Raw genomic sequence first — 17,397 nt, forward strand, 5'->3', positions numbered from 1 at the left:
AGTAGTACTCATTCTGCCCATGTTAAAAGTGATTTGCAATGGATTAATTTATCATGATAAATTTTCAGTTACCATAAAGCATTTCTATGTAATGAAATACATGTGCTAAAATAGGAGTAGATTTGTGAGGAAGCTTTATATACACACACATTACACATATGATAAGACACAGTCTCTGCTATAACACGTATATTATTACTAAAAGTGTTACAATGAGGGACAACGTCAAGTGGCTCTTGTTGCTGCTTGCTCTATTAATAGTGTTGGCTACATCATTCCTTCCATTGTGTGTATCATTGATAGTAGTGCTGGTGGGTGAAGACTCTGGTGATGTGTTCTGCCTTGTGTCTATAGCAGGACAATTGGCAATTATTTTTGTTGCCATTAAGTGCACACCAACCCATAGTGTGTGGTAACTAGGAATAAACTCAATTTGTCATAAAAAGTTCAGGAAACTAGGTGTGTGTCTTGAGTCCTGTTAAAAGTGGTAAAATTCTAGGTAAACTGCATAGGGTGACCCACCATAACTCTTTCAATGGTAAAGTTAACTCACCTTCAGTAACATTAATCATGACTTTCACTTCTTGACATGTTCCCTGTTGACATATTGTACAGGAGAATATTTCTCCATTGCACCCGGTTGTAACTGATGGTATTCTCAAAGCTGCCTGTGCAGTAAACACTGTTGTTTTAGTGATGAAGATTGAGTGTGGACAATGTTCTGTGTTCATTGAAGCATTCACTATTGGCCTGGGATCACCAGCTGCATCACATGTCCCTGTGTAAGGTTTGGTAAGAACTGCTGAAGGGAAATTGATCTTTGCTTCTGCCATCTCTGGTATTACTAAAATAGTAACACATTTCTATATGAGGAAATCTGTAGGTAAGTCCGTTACCTTGTACAATAAAGTAGCAATATTGTTGGTTTGTTGTGTTGCATCTCTGCCAACATCTATGGCTTCCTTCATCATCGTAGCCAATCAGGTGGTGAGGTCCATCATCAATGATGTCATATTTCAGTGTTGTCATGTTGTAGTGTTCCAACACTTGTTCCCCATTACAATGATGTAGAGGACATGGGAGGGATAGTGGTCTACCAACAACTCTCTGGAATACTCGAGCACTTTGAATATCTGGAGCACAACTTGTTGCTGCATGGAACAATTATTTATAGTTAAGTTAGTTAGTCTATGTAGTTGTATTTGTATAGCAAGCCAGCCCCATTCAAGAGTTAGAACCCAGTGACAGAGATTAAGTGGGATAGCTATATCTTACCTGAGCCTTCTAAAACTGATAGAGTAATGGCAGCAATTGCAAATAGAAGCATTTCTTCTAGCTTTTTACTTGGTACTCCTATAGTTCAGTTTTCTAATTTGATCAACTTCTTCAGTCTCGATACAATCTACAACTAACCAATACTCTACGTGTGGTATGTGTATGTGTGGTACGTGTATATATGGTACTTTTTTCTTACAAAATACCACATCACTAATTGAATGATTTCATTCCATGTGATAAAATTTCTGTCAACTTCCATACCAAGAAGTGTTTGTGTGGAACAGTAACTGAAACATTAACACTACACGTTGTGCTGCTTTTGAAACAGAATTTATTCCTTCGTGCCTCTGATTGCTGCATGTACTGTACATTGTGCCTTAGTCTCAGTCAGTTGCTATGCAATAGGTAACAGCTTGTCCCATGTCACTACTATCATTAATTCAATGAAAACTGGCTAGTACCATGTCACTTTATTGGTTGTGCAATATTGATGAAAGGATTACCTCCCTCGCCCCAACCATTGGTAGTTTCATTGATGCGTAGTTCAGTAGTGCAATGTGTATTACTACAAACTAGCTACATTATTATAGCGAAGGGCATTTAATTAATTGACCAGTGGATGTACATATGTATGTAGAATTGGGCTGAAAAGTACCGTACTTGGTACAAGGTCACTTTGTGTCATTGTACTAGGCGTTGTCAAAGCTTCCTCCTGTTAACATGTCTCCATGGTGAACAACATTTTTATCACTTTGTCACTTTACTAATAGTGCTATCCCATTAGGGACCAGTGAGAATTAAGATTAAAGCTCATTGAAGTGTTTGTACATATATGCTAAGTAGACGTTACATTGGGTTTTGTAGAAAAATTCTTACCAATGAACATTGTACACAAAAACTTAACAGTGTACACAGCACATACAGAGACATGTGTTACAAGAAATACAACTCAACACAAAAATGTAACATTTCTAGTTTGAAGTGATGAAGTTCTGTACTTCCCTTTAATGGTAGCGTTGCTATTGTGGCTAAGGCATCCTTCCTTCATGCTCCCCCAAAAATCATCATTAGCCGAAATATATCAAAATTACTGCAACAAAAACCAACTTCACAAGACTGGTGCTTCTGGTGCTTTCTGCACTCCCTGAAATAGTTGGACTAACAGTAGGTACTATAGTAGGTACTACAGTAGTAGTGGTAGTATTAGTTAAGTTGTAGTCATCTGAATTAGTTGGTAATGGCTCCTGCTGTGTGGCTGCAAAATAAATTATAATAACTTCTTGATAATTAAGTTAAATCAATGACTCACGTTCTGTAACATTTAGTGTAACCTTCTCAGTTATGTGACAGATATGACAACGTATGGTAACATCCCTACATTGTGTTGTCACATGTGGGATAGTGACTGTCACTTCTGTTCTGTATTGACTGATATTAGCAGAGCTTAAAGTGTATGGGCAATCGTCTGCATTAATCGCAGCATACACTACTGGTCTAGGGTTGCCAGTAGCCCAGCATGTCCCATTATAGCTTGTGTTGATAGTAGCTTGTGGGAAGTCCATTTCTACCACGTTAGGTATCACTATGAGAAACAAATTAAATAAGTACATAAGTAGTCTAATAAAATAGTATGTACAGAGTATCATGTATCAAAACCAGTTTAGGCAATGAAGTTTGTATAGTTACTTTTCATACCTTTTATACCAAGGTAGCAATAGGCTGTTTGTTTCCTGTTACATTTTTTTGAGCACCGGTAGCTACCACCATCATGAAGGTCAACTACAGCGATCGTGTAGTTGTGTGATCCCTCATATATCACATCATATTGGAGTGTTGACAGGTTGAAGTGCTCAAACATGTACACCCCGGTGCAGTGGTGACGGTGACATCCAAACTCAGCCATATCACCAATGTGTTTGTGGAGAGGCTGTGTACTGTTGGCATGATCTGCACAGCTGGTAACTGTAACTAAGAAAATAAAATCTAATAAATATTGAGAATTGACGTAGAAAAGTGTAAATAGTTAACACTGTGCCGCTTAAAAAAACTATTTAGCCATACATACACCAAGTACACACGGACCTGCATTTGTAGTGGCTTGAAGACTTGACAAAATGACAACATATACTAGGAGAAGCATCTTTCTTGTAGAGCAGCCAAAATGTGGGGAGTTTCTAGGGCTTCATCCTTTTATAAGATGAATGCAGGGAGATTTTATGAGTAAAGGGAATATCTGATAATGTGCTCATACAGCACATATCATGACTGACTAGGCATATTTGTGACACCTACTCTGAAGTGGGGGTGACATTGAACTCTGCTTGATGCAATGTTTACATAATCTGTACAACACAGGAAGCCACAGGCTTGTTATGAAATTTGACACTTTGAAAATAGGTGGACCCACATTTTTTTCAGTTTCACTTGACAATCCTTTTTGCAAGAATTACACAAATGTCCATAGTGGACGTTTTGTCAGGTCAACTTCTTTATCTTATGGTTCACAACACACTATAAATTCCCCCAAGATGAAGCAGCTGCTTTTATATTACCAGAGCTGTGGTAGAGTACACAACGACCAGCTTTGCAAGGGAAATCATTTTACATAACAGGAAACTAGTTGTAAAACATAGGACAGCTGATAAGAATTGTTTTATCAGTGTGTGCTGGTTCATACCACAGATTTTAAAATAGTTTTGTTATGGAAAGTTATTTCTACTTTATAAATACTCCCTTACTCTGAGGGAGATTTTTTGCTAGCATGCAAATTAGAGAGTTATGACTGTGCTGAGCTTTCATAAGAGTCAGCACAGTGTGGTACTTTCTGCAAGAAACCCCCTTGATATGTCTGAGGGAATTATTCTGGTATATTCTACCTGTCTTCACTGATGATCTATACTGCTAGGTCCACTAACACATTGCTTTGTAGCACAAGGAAGATGCTCATGAGCTCCTGGTAGCATTCATGCTATTGCAGTAGTGCTGGCAGTAGAACATGTACTCATCAACAGCTGAGCTTAACTTTATTGTACCTTCAATAGCTGGTTCGTGCCTGTTGCAGGCTGCTGTCATGTTGCAGTTACTTCTTTAGTGATTGGTAAATCGTGTTGCTATTATTTGCTTCCTTTCATGTAATATCCTGCACCATCATTGTTAAACTGTACAGTATCTTATTGTAAATCATTTTAAACTCATAGCGACATTTTGTATCACTTGGAAATCAGTCCAAATTATCCTTATGTGACACAGTGACTATTCTCCTTGTTAAGCACTTCACGTATCAAGGCAATCAAAGTTCTGGCAAAAATGCATTTATTGACACATCGTTCACCTTTTATAAGTGTAGCATTATAGGGTTTCTATTTCTGTAGGGAAGTCTGTTAGTCATGTGTGCATGATATAATCTTTTGAATGGGTGTTAAGTTCTTTAAAGGAAAGAGGTATATGGAAAATGAAGGTGCAGTATATTGAGTTTCATTATTGCTGGGGCCTGGTTCACTATGGAGTGTGACATGAAGATTTTCAACTAATACATTGTAATTATGTACGAATATGTTACACTATGAGTTTAGGTGTGACTACCATCCATGCAATATACCTAATATTCTTTTCACTTTCAGTAGAATGGTCTTTTATAACTTCTTGTGGTTTTTAATTTGTGCATGGTCATTACTATGTCATTGTGGTTTGTAGATATGACCACAGTTAGGATGGCATTTCCCCTTAGATTTTCCCAGCACGTAAGGTTATGAGTTCCTGTTAGCATACCATGCATGCCAAAGTAAACAATGTAGACAGCTCTTATACTGTACTTTTACATATTTAAACATAGTGTAATGCATAATTACAATAGCTTGTGTAGGCCTATAAAATAGGTCACTCCTGCAGTACAATTGTTGTAGTGCAGTTTGTGGACAGTTGGACATAATATTGAGTCACATGTCTCTTGGACTTCCCTACTATTGTTGTGGAAACAAAAGAAATGTTGACCCCATGACCTGTACTCTACTTCCATATCCCCACAGATCTTTGTATATAATACAGTTACAATTTCAGTAGTGTAGTACAAAGTACCATATTTACACAATGAGCAATACTACAGCTTACGTATGTACAAAAAGTTAGACTAGATTCTCAATTCTCTCAATAGCAACACAGGCCTTTGGGTTGCCTGAATTAAATACAACAAACTAGAGCTCTCTGGGATGCGTGTAGCACGAGTTCCAAGTTTAGACCTTCAGAGCAAATACTTCCTTTGCGCTTGGTGGAATGGCGCTTGATCACACTATTCAAAACGCTCCTTTCTTTGTTCAGTTACTAACTGTAAGATGGCTACGTTTATCCACGAGTGTTATAAAAAGTCATTGACATGGCAAGGAAATGATGTGGGGAGGAATAAGGGTGGGTTTAGTGTCATTGTAAGTTTCTTCGTCTTTGATATGTTAGTCTTTCACATACACACCTTCCACATGTTTACCACTATCATTCCAGCAAAGACCAACATCACTGAGCTGGCACCATGCGTGGTACTGGTGCCTCTACCTCTAGGGGTACCAGTTGTTGTAGGAGAAGGTGTCATGGGAGGAGTTGCTGTAGTAGTAGTAGGTGTCACGAGGGTTTGTTCACTTGTTGTAACCTTTAGTTGTATCATCGTTTGTACTTGACTTGCGAAACAAGTGATGTTAATATTCCTACAGTGTTCTGTGACTATCGGTATATTAATTATCAAGTGTCTGGTGAAGTTGTTAGCATTGTCAGCGACCATTGTAGTGTAATTGCAGTCATCTGAGCCAAATTCAGCATGCATTGTTGGTGGTGGGTTTCCTTTAGCACTACACGAAGCATTATAATCCTCATTAAGATTTGCTAGTTTGAAATTTGCCTTCACTGTGTCTGGAACCACATCAACTTTAAGATGGCAAAGCCCTCTGATACTGCATCTACATCTGTAGGTCCCTGCATCACTGTACTGTCTTATAGGTATACTAGCTGTATGGTTACGTTGTTGTATGATCACATCATATTGTCCTGATGACTGGTTGTAGTGTTCGAATATGTGGTTCCCAGAGCATCCTAAAGGGCAGAGAAACTCCACCATTTCATTAAGATGTTTAGGTACTGTTCCAGCATTCTCAGGCTCTTGTGTGCAGATACCAGGTTGGCTACCTGCAGTAGTTTGATGGCAAATGGTTATTATAAGAAAAGCAGCAACTATCCCCCTGCTCGATATACTCATTAGTATGGCTTCAACTTAAAATAATGCCAGATCATCTTTTCAAGGTTTTATTAGGCTAGCGTCCAACTGGGGAATCTCAAGAAAATTACCAGTGATGTAATTGTGGTATGTCAAGCTATTTTTAGTATTGTGGTTTACAGGTGTATTTGTAATGCTAAGCATGTTATTATTTTGTGGTTTCAATGGCTACACCGAGATGAAGTAGCACTTATGTATACAAACCCTGCTGTGCTTCATACATCCATACAGTGTTACAGTAGCTAATCTGCTGTGTTTATCTAGTGATAGTATTGCAGTTCTTATTGGTGAGTGTGCAAAATTGTAAACACAAATTTTATAGTACAAAAAAAGTATGATGATGTCATTGAGTCACATGATTGTAGTTGATACTTAATTGCTACATCATCATTGTTCTTTTAGGATACATTATACTCTTGATTCTGCATACAACCACCAACACACATTTACAGATACAATAGTACAACACTATGAAGCCATCTATCTGTCTACATTCCTTTTGGGTAAGCCAGCTATCTCACTAAACACTGAAGCAGTTTTTGTGCTTCATGACGCCCTCATTGTCTGGCTTTGCCAAGTTTGCTTAAGAAAGTTTCTGACGGCTGTCGTTTGTCGTCTTTAGTGCAAACTCATTAAAAATTTTAATGTAAATCCAGTGATTCAATAAGTTGTTTATTGTGGTAACACTATGACAAAATGTTAATATAAACTGTCCATTAATTGGTAATACTGTTATGTGCCTTATTTGGTAATTATCAACAATGTACTTACCTGCAAAGGCAACGTTGATCTGGATTCCAGCAATAAATATTATAAGTAGCATTTCTGTTGAGTTCTCATTGAGGCATTTTTTGCCAAGGTGGAAGTCATATGGTTTTCCAATAATGTAATCTTTAATGACATCATGGTAAGGTATTTGCAGTGAAAACTTTGACATATACTGGAACAAATCAACATACTGTGAACAGCAGTGATCAATATTGATCTTGCTTAGTAGCAAGGAAGGCAACATCCTTCACTATTGCCACATCTGTAGATCCTTGCATCACTGAACTATCTTAGCTATATACATTCTTGTTCTCTTCATGTCATTTCGTTGTGTTGATGGGTTGAAAGCTTTGGCACAATTAACAAATTATCTGCCTCCTTGCAGTAGTTTGATGGCAAAATGATTACTGTAGGAAAAGTTGTAACTAATCAAATTTCCAGTATAGCGTGAACTTTAAAAAATGTTAAGTAATCTCTTAAGTGGGTTTTATTAGCATCCAAAGAGGATGAATCAGCAGTGATGCAATTTGGTTTTAGGTTGAGTTATTTTTAGTATTGTGGTTTACAGGTGCATGTTTGTCATGTGCAACATCTTATTTTTGGTCATGGCGAAGAAGTACAACAAATATATGCGTCGGTATTGAACAGCAGTTATCTGGGATAGTACTATTTACCAAACATGTAAAATAAAATGAACATTAGGCTGCCTTACTGTAGGAGCTACATACATGTCATAGTAATGACATTGCATGCGCTTCAATATAACGTACATGCAGTCTGCAACTTTGATGATTAATACATGTATAAGTGAATAGGTTGCTTATAATTCAACACATAAGCAATCTGAAATTTGGTATGCCTTATACTTAATCTATAATACATTACGTAGAGGACTACACTAGGTATATTATAAGCCATAACACAGTTACAAAAAAGGAGAAGAGTTTGCTGCTACTGTTACTGCTTGTTCCACTCCCTCTGTCATTTGTATTGTTAGTATCATCTTGACTGTGATCTTGATCATTGTCTACAATAGCAGAATTATCATTGTCATCAACGTCCTCCCCAGGATCTTGATTGAAATTAAGGTCATCGTTTCCTTTATCAAGATCAGCTTCGTTATTGGGATCATCTTTGTTGTGATCAACACCAGAATTACCTTCATCAAGATCATCAACATTGTTTTCAAGAATTACAGTATTGTTATCATGATGGTCAGAGCCATCACCAAAATCGTCTTCATCGTCAATGTCAGCAAGATCTTCTTGATAAGGTGGAGTCCATTCTGTAGAGTACAATAGAGATCTACGTACTACAGTGTGTTAGTGTGTTAGCTTACCATCTGTAGTGTTTGGTATGGTCATTTCTCCTGTGACATTTAGTGTCATCGTTTTCTCAGTATCTTTTGTTTGACACTTCACCACAGCACCTCTACACTCTGTAGTGACTGGTTTAATGGATAGTGATACTGTTCTGGTGTATCGATCAGTGTCATTAACACTGGTAGTGTAGTGACAATGTTCATTGTGACCCCCCAGTGTAACATGTACTTGTGGTACAGGGTTACCACTAGCAGTACATGAACCAGTGTAGTTGTTGTTGAGAGGAGCTGGCGGGAAGTGCATCATCAATGTCAAATTGGTCAGGATCACTAAACATATCAATAATAAACTACATATATGGTCTATTGTCCATTACCTTCCACCCTCAGATAACAATATGGTGACTGATCATCATCATCATCATCACAATTCTTCCAACACCTGTATATACCTGGTGCAGTGACTGTAGTGTGATGTGTTCCTTCTTGTATCACCTCATATTGTTGAGTTGTTGTGTTGAGGTGTTCAATGATATACTTCCCTGGACAGTTGTATCCATTACACAACAACTTCACTGACTTGTTGAGTGTGTCTTTGTAAAGTGGTTGAGCATCTTGAAGTGTATCTGAACATCCCATCACTATAACAGTTGTAAATGTTGCTTTAAAAATTACGTTACTATTTACGATGCACCATATAAAGCAACTGTTTTTATGGTCAAGTTATTTCATTTTTATCAAAATTTAAATAAATTGTAATCCCTACGTCTCCACCTCTAACATTGAGCCATGGAGATGCATAAACAAAAAGAGATTGTTATATGTCTGAATACCCATCATGTTTGCTTCGTAACCTTTTTACTGTATTACAGTTTTTGACTGGATTTCAAAATGAAGCTACCGATTTGCTCTCATACACTGCATATCCTTACCTGCATTGACAGTTCCAATGTGTAGGCAAATAATGATTAACACCAAACTGATGAATCACAACATGTTTTAATCTGCCATGTAGTAAACTTTGCTATCAAACTGTATTATCCTGCAAGTGAGCTACTAACTGAATGTGAACTGGATGTTGTTGAAGCATTTTATAGGAGCTACACTTAAACATCCCAGGGTCTAAGTTCCAATAAAAAAGTTATGCAAAACAGAGTATTCTGAGATGTCAACAAGGAAATAATAACGGTAATGTGCTAGTATCTGCAATACACCAGAAATAGGTTAAGCCCCAACATTTCCTAGGTATCTGAACACACTGTCACTATAGTAATTGTAAATACTGCTTAAAAATTACGTTACTATTTACAATGCACCATACAAAATTACTGTTTTATAGTCAAGTGATTTCATTTCTAACTTGAAATAACTTGCAATTCCTTACATACATATGTATCTCCACCTCTAACATTGAGGCACGGAAATGCAGAAAGAACTTGTTATGAGGCAATTACACATGTTGACTGAATACCCATCAGGTTTGCATTGTAACCTTTATGCAGCATTACAGCTTTTGGCTGGATTTCAAACTGAAACCACTGGTTACACATATCCTTACTTGCATTGGCAGTTGCAAGTCGTACGCAAATAACAATTAACACAAAACTGATGAAATACAGCATGTTTTAATCTGCTACGTAGTAAACTTTGCTAACAAATTGTGTTATCCTGCAGGAGAGCTACTGAATGTAAACTAGATATTGTTGAAGCATTTTATAGGAACTGTACTTAATTGTAGTTAAATCCCAGGGTATAAGTTCCAATTAAAAAGTTATGCAAAACAGTATATTCTGATGTGTCAGTAAACAAAATACAATGTGCTAGTATCTGCAACACACCACAATTAGGTTAAGCCATAACATTTCATAGGTGCTGAGTAGTGAGCTAAAAGAATGTTTGAGAGAAGCAATTTTTGAGAAGTACTATATGTAATTTTTTTGTAAGGTATCTATGTGTGCTTTACGTGAGCAATACATTTGATTCGTAATGCTATGTAACGGGTTGAACACAGTTTAACAACTAAGCGTAATGGATACTTCACTTTTCAGATGATAATTGGTAGCTGAGAGGGGGGGGGGGCACCATTCTACTGTGCTCAAGATACCATGCACAGTAGGGATAGCATTTCTTATTGTTTTACTGTGATTTAATATCGTGCACTACTCCAGCTTGTTTCAATACTTTTTATTGATGTGCTATGGTCCCTACTCTAGTTGAAAATTCCAATTTTTTGTATGCTTGAAGATGATATACTCAAAAAATAAAATGTCCATATTAGGAAATGTGATTTACACATCATGCTTATTATATCCTCATAAGTTTTAAGTTATAGTTATATCCCGGTACGGGGGTGATATCATTGTTATTACACGAGTCCGAGGCGGAGCCGAGGACGAGTGTAATAACAATGATATCATCCGAGTATATGGGATATAACTGTTTTATATCCCAGTGCGCGGGAGTGTGCAGAAGTTTACGAATAGTAAATTAAGTTCCGGTTTGAGTTCCTGTCACTGTGCTCAAGATTTCGTCCGAATTGTGTGGAGATTCTACTTCGTAGCCACAAGAGAGACCTTACATACTGCCTACAAAACTGTAGCGAAGGGCGGTGTTATGAAGCAGCGGTTCCAGGTACGATTCGCCTTCATCAGAAATTGGTATAGTGGTGTCGCGTGGTGTGTAAGAGAAAAATAAAGACTAACAAGTGGCTACCATAGTCCAAGATAGAACGATGAAGCTAGAGGAAGTTAGTTCTTCACCATAGTGACCGTTGGGAGTGATTGCTGGAGCGAAAATCGTCACGTACTATTCTTGACATTTGTTAAACTATCGTATTAGTAACTTGTAGTGAATTCATCCCACTTGCAATTGAGTTCGTCGCTTTTGCAATTGAATTCGTCCCGTTTGCAATTGAATTCGTCTGTTTTGCCAAGAATGGCAGCTGGAGCAAACATAAAAACATGATGTAGCAGCTGCTACAAGAACTTGTTCAAGTACAACAGTAGTAAACAACTCTTTATAAGGCAATAATTCTTCCTCTGCAGCCTCTCCAGCAACATTCCAAACTCTACTACGCCATTTGCGATGGGTGTGGTCACTCGCAAGCAAGCTAATTAACTTGTCAGACAACTATCAGCTTCGCGTACTACCAGCTTCAATTGCCTTCTAGTGTCTCAAGTGTAACTCTCCAAGGCATAAATAGTTCATTTCTTAATGAACGGGTTGATTTCTTGGAGCCGTTTTGTTTATGACGAATTGTAATGCAAACGCGACGAATTCTATTGCAAAACCGACTAATTCAACTGCAAAACCGACGAATTCAATTGCAAAACCGACGAATTCAATTGCAAAACCGACGAATTCAATTGCAAACGGGATGAATTCAATTGCAATACCGACAAATTCAATTGCAAACGGGATGAATTCAATTGCAAATGGGACGAATTCAATTGCAAAGGCGACGAATTCAATTGCAAAAACCTGTAAGCATAGTCATGTTGAAAGTAACAGATTGTACAACAACGAATCATTGATGACCATATAGCATAGTTACTGTTGATGGGAAAGTCATGAATGCCCACATCGTCATCATTGAAAGTCTAATTACTCCATAATGGCAAGGTTTTTCCAATCGTGAATCACATCATTGTTAACAACGAACTAAAATATGCATCAAGCCCTGTCGAGCTACTTTTGTACAGGGTCTATTTAGCTCATGTGAAATACTTTTTTCAGTACTTGAGCAGATCATCACTTGGTAGGCTTTGGATGAACTTGAGCCCTCACTGACTAACCACATTGTAAAGATGCTGCTCAGGTTGATGCTGGAGTAACATGTTGGTATATACCCAACACTACTATGTAAATACGTACAGCAGATGCCAAACGTGTTTGGATAAGTGGGTTTGTTCAGATAAATGAACCCACTTGTATTTTATACATATTGATATCTGTTCAATTACCCTATTAAAGTGCACACTATCAATATATTGGAACAAGTCAGTTTTGGTGTTGACGTGTTCTGATAACTAAAGGATCTACTGTATTAGACATCATGTGCTCATGTACACAGTGACTTCATTACACCCTGATATGGTGTTGTGGTCACATATTTTCCCAGGGGATCCTGTATGTTGTAATAGGTTGTTTAAGGTGATAATTTATAGCATGCAGTGCACAAAGTTGTCCTTTCTATCCTCAACCCTATTCACTGATGACAGTGTCCCACAGTGTACTTACATATTTGAGTCAGTTGACTTTAAATCTCATTTGCAAATTTATTATATACGTACATACATACACATGGGTAACGTACACATGGGTACAGTGATAAAATATGAAGTCTTAAAAATGTGTTATTGTGAGTTGCTTCAATCCATCATGTAGTTGATCAGTTGTCAAAGGGAGTTATATTAACAATTTGTTCGATGTGGCTACTACCAGTAATACCATAATGATCAAGGTTATTGAGCCAGTGTTGGTTGTACCACTCCCAGTAGCAGTAGTTGAGTTTCCTTTGTCAATTGTGGAACAATTATTGTCCTGTTGTTTTGGAATGTTCACTAGTATTGTTTGTGTTTGACTTGCAAAACAGCTGATTGTGATGTTCAATAAAGTTTGCCCATTTACATCTTCAATGAGTGTCGTGGTGTGTGTACAATTAGGAGGTGCTTGAGGTGTTGGGTGGTTGTTGCTGCCACCACTGCCGGGTACAACATCATCATGAGGAACTTGTGGTGGGGAAGAATTCAATATGACTTCTACTTTAAGATGACAGTAAGATAGAATTTCATTGTCACAGCACCAACACCTGTAGATCCCAGCATCATTGTTGTCCAATATGTTTATAGTGGCACCATATGATAATTCCTCTTGTATTCTGTCATACTCATGTGTCTGCTGGTTGAGATGGTCAAATACATATTTTCCTGTGCAGTATAGTGGGCAGGCAAAATATAATGACTCTCCAAGTCTTTTACTTATTATTGGTGCATTGTCAGGGTCTCCTGAGCAGACGTCCCCTGTAAATAAAAGAAAACAAATTATAACTATATTTTAGATATGTAGATAGTTTACTCAAAAAGTTTTTGAGACTGTCCACTAAAGGTGGCCTGCTAACCTGCTGCACTGATGATGGTGACTTGATGGTACAAGAATAGTCCTGATATGATAACAAAGTAGAAAAGCATTGGGTAAGTTTTTTCTAAAAATATGCTCAAAAGATGCCATACAAATGCTTTTGTAGGCAGGTACTGTTCTATAAATAGCCAGTCACTGATGACATGTGTAGTAAGGGTAAAATCCCTGGGAAATGTAGTTCAAGTTTCATCATGCTTTCTGCCCATGTAAGGGTAAACTCAACTAGTAATTACATGGGTGTGGCATGGTGTGTGTGCGGTGTGTTACTTCATATCTTATCTCATCCTTATATTGCTGAATGTGCTGGTGGTCCTGGTACAAGTAATCACTTTTAGAATGACCTCTTTCCAACAAGTGTTGTATCTACCTTTTATTTTGTCCACTGACAATTATTTAGAATGGTTTTTTTTTTTTTTTTGATCCCAGCATTTCCTACATTGTACTGTATATTTCTTCCCTATTACTAGACTATAAAGTGCCTTTAAACCTATTCTTTCTTCATGAATGCAGTACATATTTGGAATTCAGCTTCATCTGTTTACATTTTTGTTTATATTGTGAGTGAAACTTGACTAACGGTTCTACAATCTGATGGTTTGATTATCCACCGGTTAAAGTTGGACTTAGAGGAGTAGTAGTTATTGTTGGTATGAGCAGCCTGCCATTTGAGTGTGTTCTTTCCACATCAGTGGTTACTAGAATTTGTATTAGCCAAAAAGAAATGTTTTGTGTTATGCGATAGAAAAAACTCAAGAAAATGCCAGTATCTCCACTTTTTCTTCAACAAACTTGGTAATGGATAATGCACTTTGTAACCAGGGTTGAAACTGGGTCACTACTGCCGACCCACTGACCCAGATAATGATTGATTGGTGTGCCTGGTTTCACATAAGCTGACAGACAGCATAACACATATCCTATGGGTGGGCGTGGCCTTCAGACTCCAACACACTTTACTAATAAATTTGTGTGGCTACAAACAATAGTATCACAAATGTTTAGTGGGCATTGCTTATGACAAAAACTGTACTGCTGCAGAGTTAGATTAAGGTGTGCCTACTAACAACATGTTAGTGGCCACAGCTTCATGCAAGCTGTAATACATGCAGCAATAGACATGGTTTTGTGCATACCTACAGACTGCAACATACCTGGGTGTGGCTCCACATATGCCTACATACAGTAGCACACAATCTGTGATAGGTGGGTGTGGCTCACGAAATAAGCTGAGCTGCTGCAGAACTACTATATTTATACATATGCGGGAAAACTTCTTGTATGTACATACATACATATGTATGTACGTACGTACGTATGTACGTACGTACGTATGTACGTACGTACATCTAATGTCTAATGACTGGTGCTTGGACAAATATACTGTGTGGAAGTAATGTGTTGTAAGAAAAAGGTTGTTTGTGATCCTTCGCTATATTTATGTGCAAGCTCTTGGTTCTCTCTCCTTCCCTATGTTTGTAACAGGAGTTTTAGTGACTGGATTGATTGCAGGGGTGCGTTCTTCATTTGTAACACTGTGTAATGGGCTGAACATACATATAGTTGATAAAGAAGAGTAATGACTATTTCAGTAATTGATAGTTGTATGCGCATTCAGATGAAAACAATTAGTTTTTCCTCTAAAGAGGTATGTGTGGGTTAATATTGTTGCAAAAAAAAACAAAACAGGAAAAATTAGGAATTTTAAGCTTGATTAGAGATCAAAGAAATAAAAAGTAGTGAAACAAAGGAGGTCACCTACACATAAGGATATACTAGTGAACATTAATATGTTACATTAAAAGTCATATTATTTAAAGGGCTATGAAAGTTAGTATCCGCTGCAGGGGTTAACTTCCTTAGACATCTTCTCCTTTGATGTATGGCTTTGATGAAATAGAATTATGTACCACTATCTTGTTTGTGACTTACATATCAAATTCACATTATCACATCTGCATCAATGAGTATCTATCTGTGTTTAGCAATATTCATGAACACATACACCTCGGTTTGTGTGATTGTGCTGATGGCATATTGTCTTTCCAAAATTTACTGTGTTGTTTGTCTTCTTGAAAAATATATATGGCTGAAACTTTGATTACAGTATCGCAATTGTTAATGTGTATACAAATAAGCAAAATTTTCTAGACCTTATGTTATCCTTTTCATGAGTTAAACTTTTCTTGAGGTATCAACTGCTATCAGAACATCTTCATATGGAGTAGTATGGGATATTAGTGACAAGTTATTACATAACATTTTTACCTCAATATGTTATGATGTGGTCAAGGAGTATTTCCCCTCTCCTGTGTATGGATGTTGTAATAGGTGATAGTGATATATGTAGGGTAGGGTTCAGTGTAATAAGTTGTCCTTTGTATTGTACCTTCACCCTCAAACCTGTGCTGAGCTGTTGATTACAACTTGCTTTTATTTCCTGCGTGGCCGTTACAGAACAAGGGATGACAACTATGTAATTTAACACAAGCTTTCTTTCATGCTAGAGATAACCATATAGTGTGAAGCTAATAAAACTTTATTGTAGCTACCATTTATCGATGTACATACTGCATACATAGTTTAATTTCACTGTACCAACTTAATGATGTAAGGTTCCCCATGCCTGTCATCAGAGTTGGGGTTGTTACACTAAAAATGTAACTAGTTACATAATACTTGTTACTTTTACAGATGTAGCGTGCTACAGTTACATATTACTTACTGAAAAAAAGAAACAGGTTACATATTACTCGCTACTCTGAGGGCTGTAACTAGTAATAATATTACATATTACATTTGTTCATTACAAACTATAAAGTAAGTCCAACCTTCTAAATACAAGCTACCAGCCTACAACTACAAGTGACATGAACGAGACACTTGTTTCTCTGGTGTAGTTCAGCCACAAATACATACTTTGTTGTTGTATCTTGGCCTCAAGGGCACTCCCCATACACTATCATTCTTTGTCCATGCCTATAACACTATCTCCAGTCTTGTTTGGACCCAAAATGCAATCGATCACGTGCCTGGATACAATGCGCCTTAAAAAGAAGTAACGCGTTACATTTGTTACAATTTCTGGATGTAATATCCATTACATATTACTCGCTACTTTGTCATGTAACGTGTTATATTACTCGTTACTGTAAAAGTAATATTACCGTAGATTCCCTAAAATTTCGGCATCTCTAAATATTCGGCACTCCCCGTGCTTTGAACGAAATGTGCTCTAAATTCCGGCAAGCGGAAAGAAAGTTTCTATTATAAGCGCGCTAATTTTTCGGCACTTGGAGTACTAATTGACGAAGGTTTCTCTAGTACTGAGGATTCCCAGTGACCTCACATATTATGCTACCTCGAGGCTGGATGAAGCACAAAGTGTGAAATTGTTCACGGAACGAACGTGCCCAACGATATCATCATGTGACATCACGGCTACCACAAAACGATCTTCGTTTCTGTTCACAGAATAACATCTCTCCTGGAGCCCACAAACATGATACATCCTCAGATATAACGCTCTGTTAAGTCATAGAACACTTCATGCAGCAACTGGGAGCTAGCGAGATTTAATTAATTATTACAAGATAGCTATAGTTTAATAGTATTGATTGTGGTTTCTAATGTTATTAGT

The 17,397-nt window shown here is 37.4% G+C and overlaps 3 protein-coding genes and 1 long non-coding RNA gene across 9 annotated transcripts in view; 1 reads left to right on the forward strand and 3 right to left on the reverse strand.

Annotated features, from left to right (window-relative positions):
* LOC136262666 (uncharacterized) overlaps window positions 1-5,008 on the reverse strand; it is an 82,848-nt gene extending 77,840 nt beyond the window's left edge. The window contains exons 1-6 of one of the 4 annotated variants that reach the window (XM_066057034.1): window positions 3,361-4,143; window positions 2,974-3,246; window positions 2,588-2,860; window positions 1,276-2,533; window positions 897-1,151; window positions 554-844 (exon numbers count right to left, since the gene is read on the reverse strand). In XM_066057034.1, the coding sequence (XP_065913106.1) occupies window positions 554-844; window positions 897-1,151; window positions 1,276-1,327 (598 nt within the window). In that variant the 5' untranslated portion in view covers window positions 1,328-2,533; window positions 2,588-2,860; window positions 2,974-3,246; window positions 3,361-4,143. The other 3 variants (XM_066057033.1, XM_066057035.1, XM_066057031.1) reach the window with 3 other exon arrangements.
* LOC136262662 (glucose-6-phosphate isomerase-like) overlaps window positions 1-17,397 on the forward strand; it is a 65,617-nt gene that overhangs the window by 12,006 nt on the left and 36,214 nt on the right. The gene's annotated exons all lie outside the window — the stretch shown is intronic.
* LOC136262663 (homeobox protein 13-like) lies at window positions 8,063-10,298 on the reverse strand. 2 transcript variants are annotated; one of them, XM_066057026.1, is made up of 4 exons: window positions 10,180-10,298; window positions 8,999-9,262; window positions 8,640-8,951; window positions 8,063-8,585 (listed from the first exon to the last, which is right to left on the reverse strand). In XM_066057026.1, the coding sequence occupies exons 1-4, from the start codon at window positions 10,241-10,243 to the stop codon at window positions 8,194-8,196; spliced, it is 1,032 nt and encodes a 343-aa protein (XP_065913098.1). In that variant the 5' UTR covers window positions 10,244-10,298; the 3' UTR covers window positions 8,063-8,193. The 2 variants fall into 2 exon arrangements, with proteins under 2 accessions (XP_065913098.1, XP_065913099.1); XM_066057027.1 differs by lacking the exon at window positions 10,180-10,298 and adding an exon at window positions 9,554-9,676 and having other exon boundaries at window positions 8,065-8,585.
* LOC136262678 (uncharacterized) lies at window positions 12,874-13,855 on the reverse strand. Its single transcript, XR_010704262.1, has 2 exons — window positions 13,741-13,855; window positions 12,874-13,642 (listed from the first exon to the last, which is right to left on the reverse strand). It is a non-coding gene; the product is annotated as an uncharacterized lncRNA (long non-coding RNA).

This window comes from Dysidea avara, chromosome 8 (assembly GCF_963678975.1).
Source record: "Dysidea avara chromosome 8, odDysAvar1.4, whole genome shotgun sequence".
NCBI lineage: Eukaryota > Metazoa > Porifera > Demospongiae > Dictyoceratida > Dysideidae > Dysidea > Dysidea avara.

What these genes read in the sequence shown, in the direction of transcription:
- LOC136262663 (XM_066057026.1), bottom strand. Translation starts at nt 10,243, where the DNA reads ATGCTGTATTTCATCAGTTTTGTGTTAATTGTTATTTGCGTACGACTT. An exon ending in ACTTGCAACTGCCAATGCAA is followed by an intron (nt 9,263 to 10,179) that starts GTAAGGATATGT and finishes CAACTGTTATAG; the next exon opens with TGATGGGATGTTCAGATACA. An exon ending in TTGTTATCTGAGGGTGGAAG is followed by an intron (nt 8,952 to 8,998) that starts GTAATGGACAAT and finishes TGATATGTTTAG; the next exon opens with TGATCCTGACCAATTTGACA.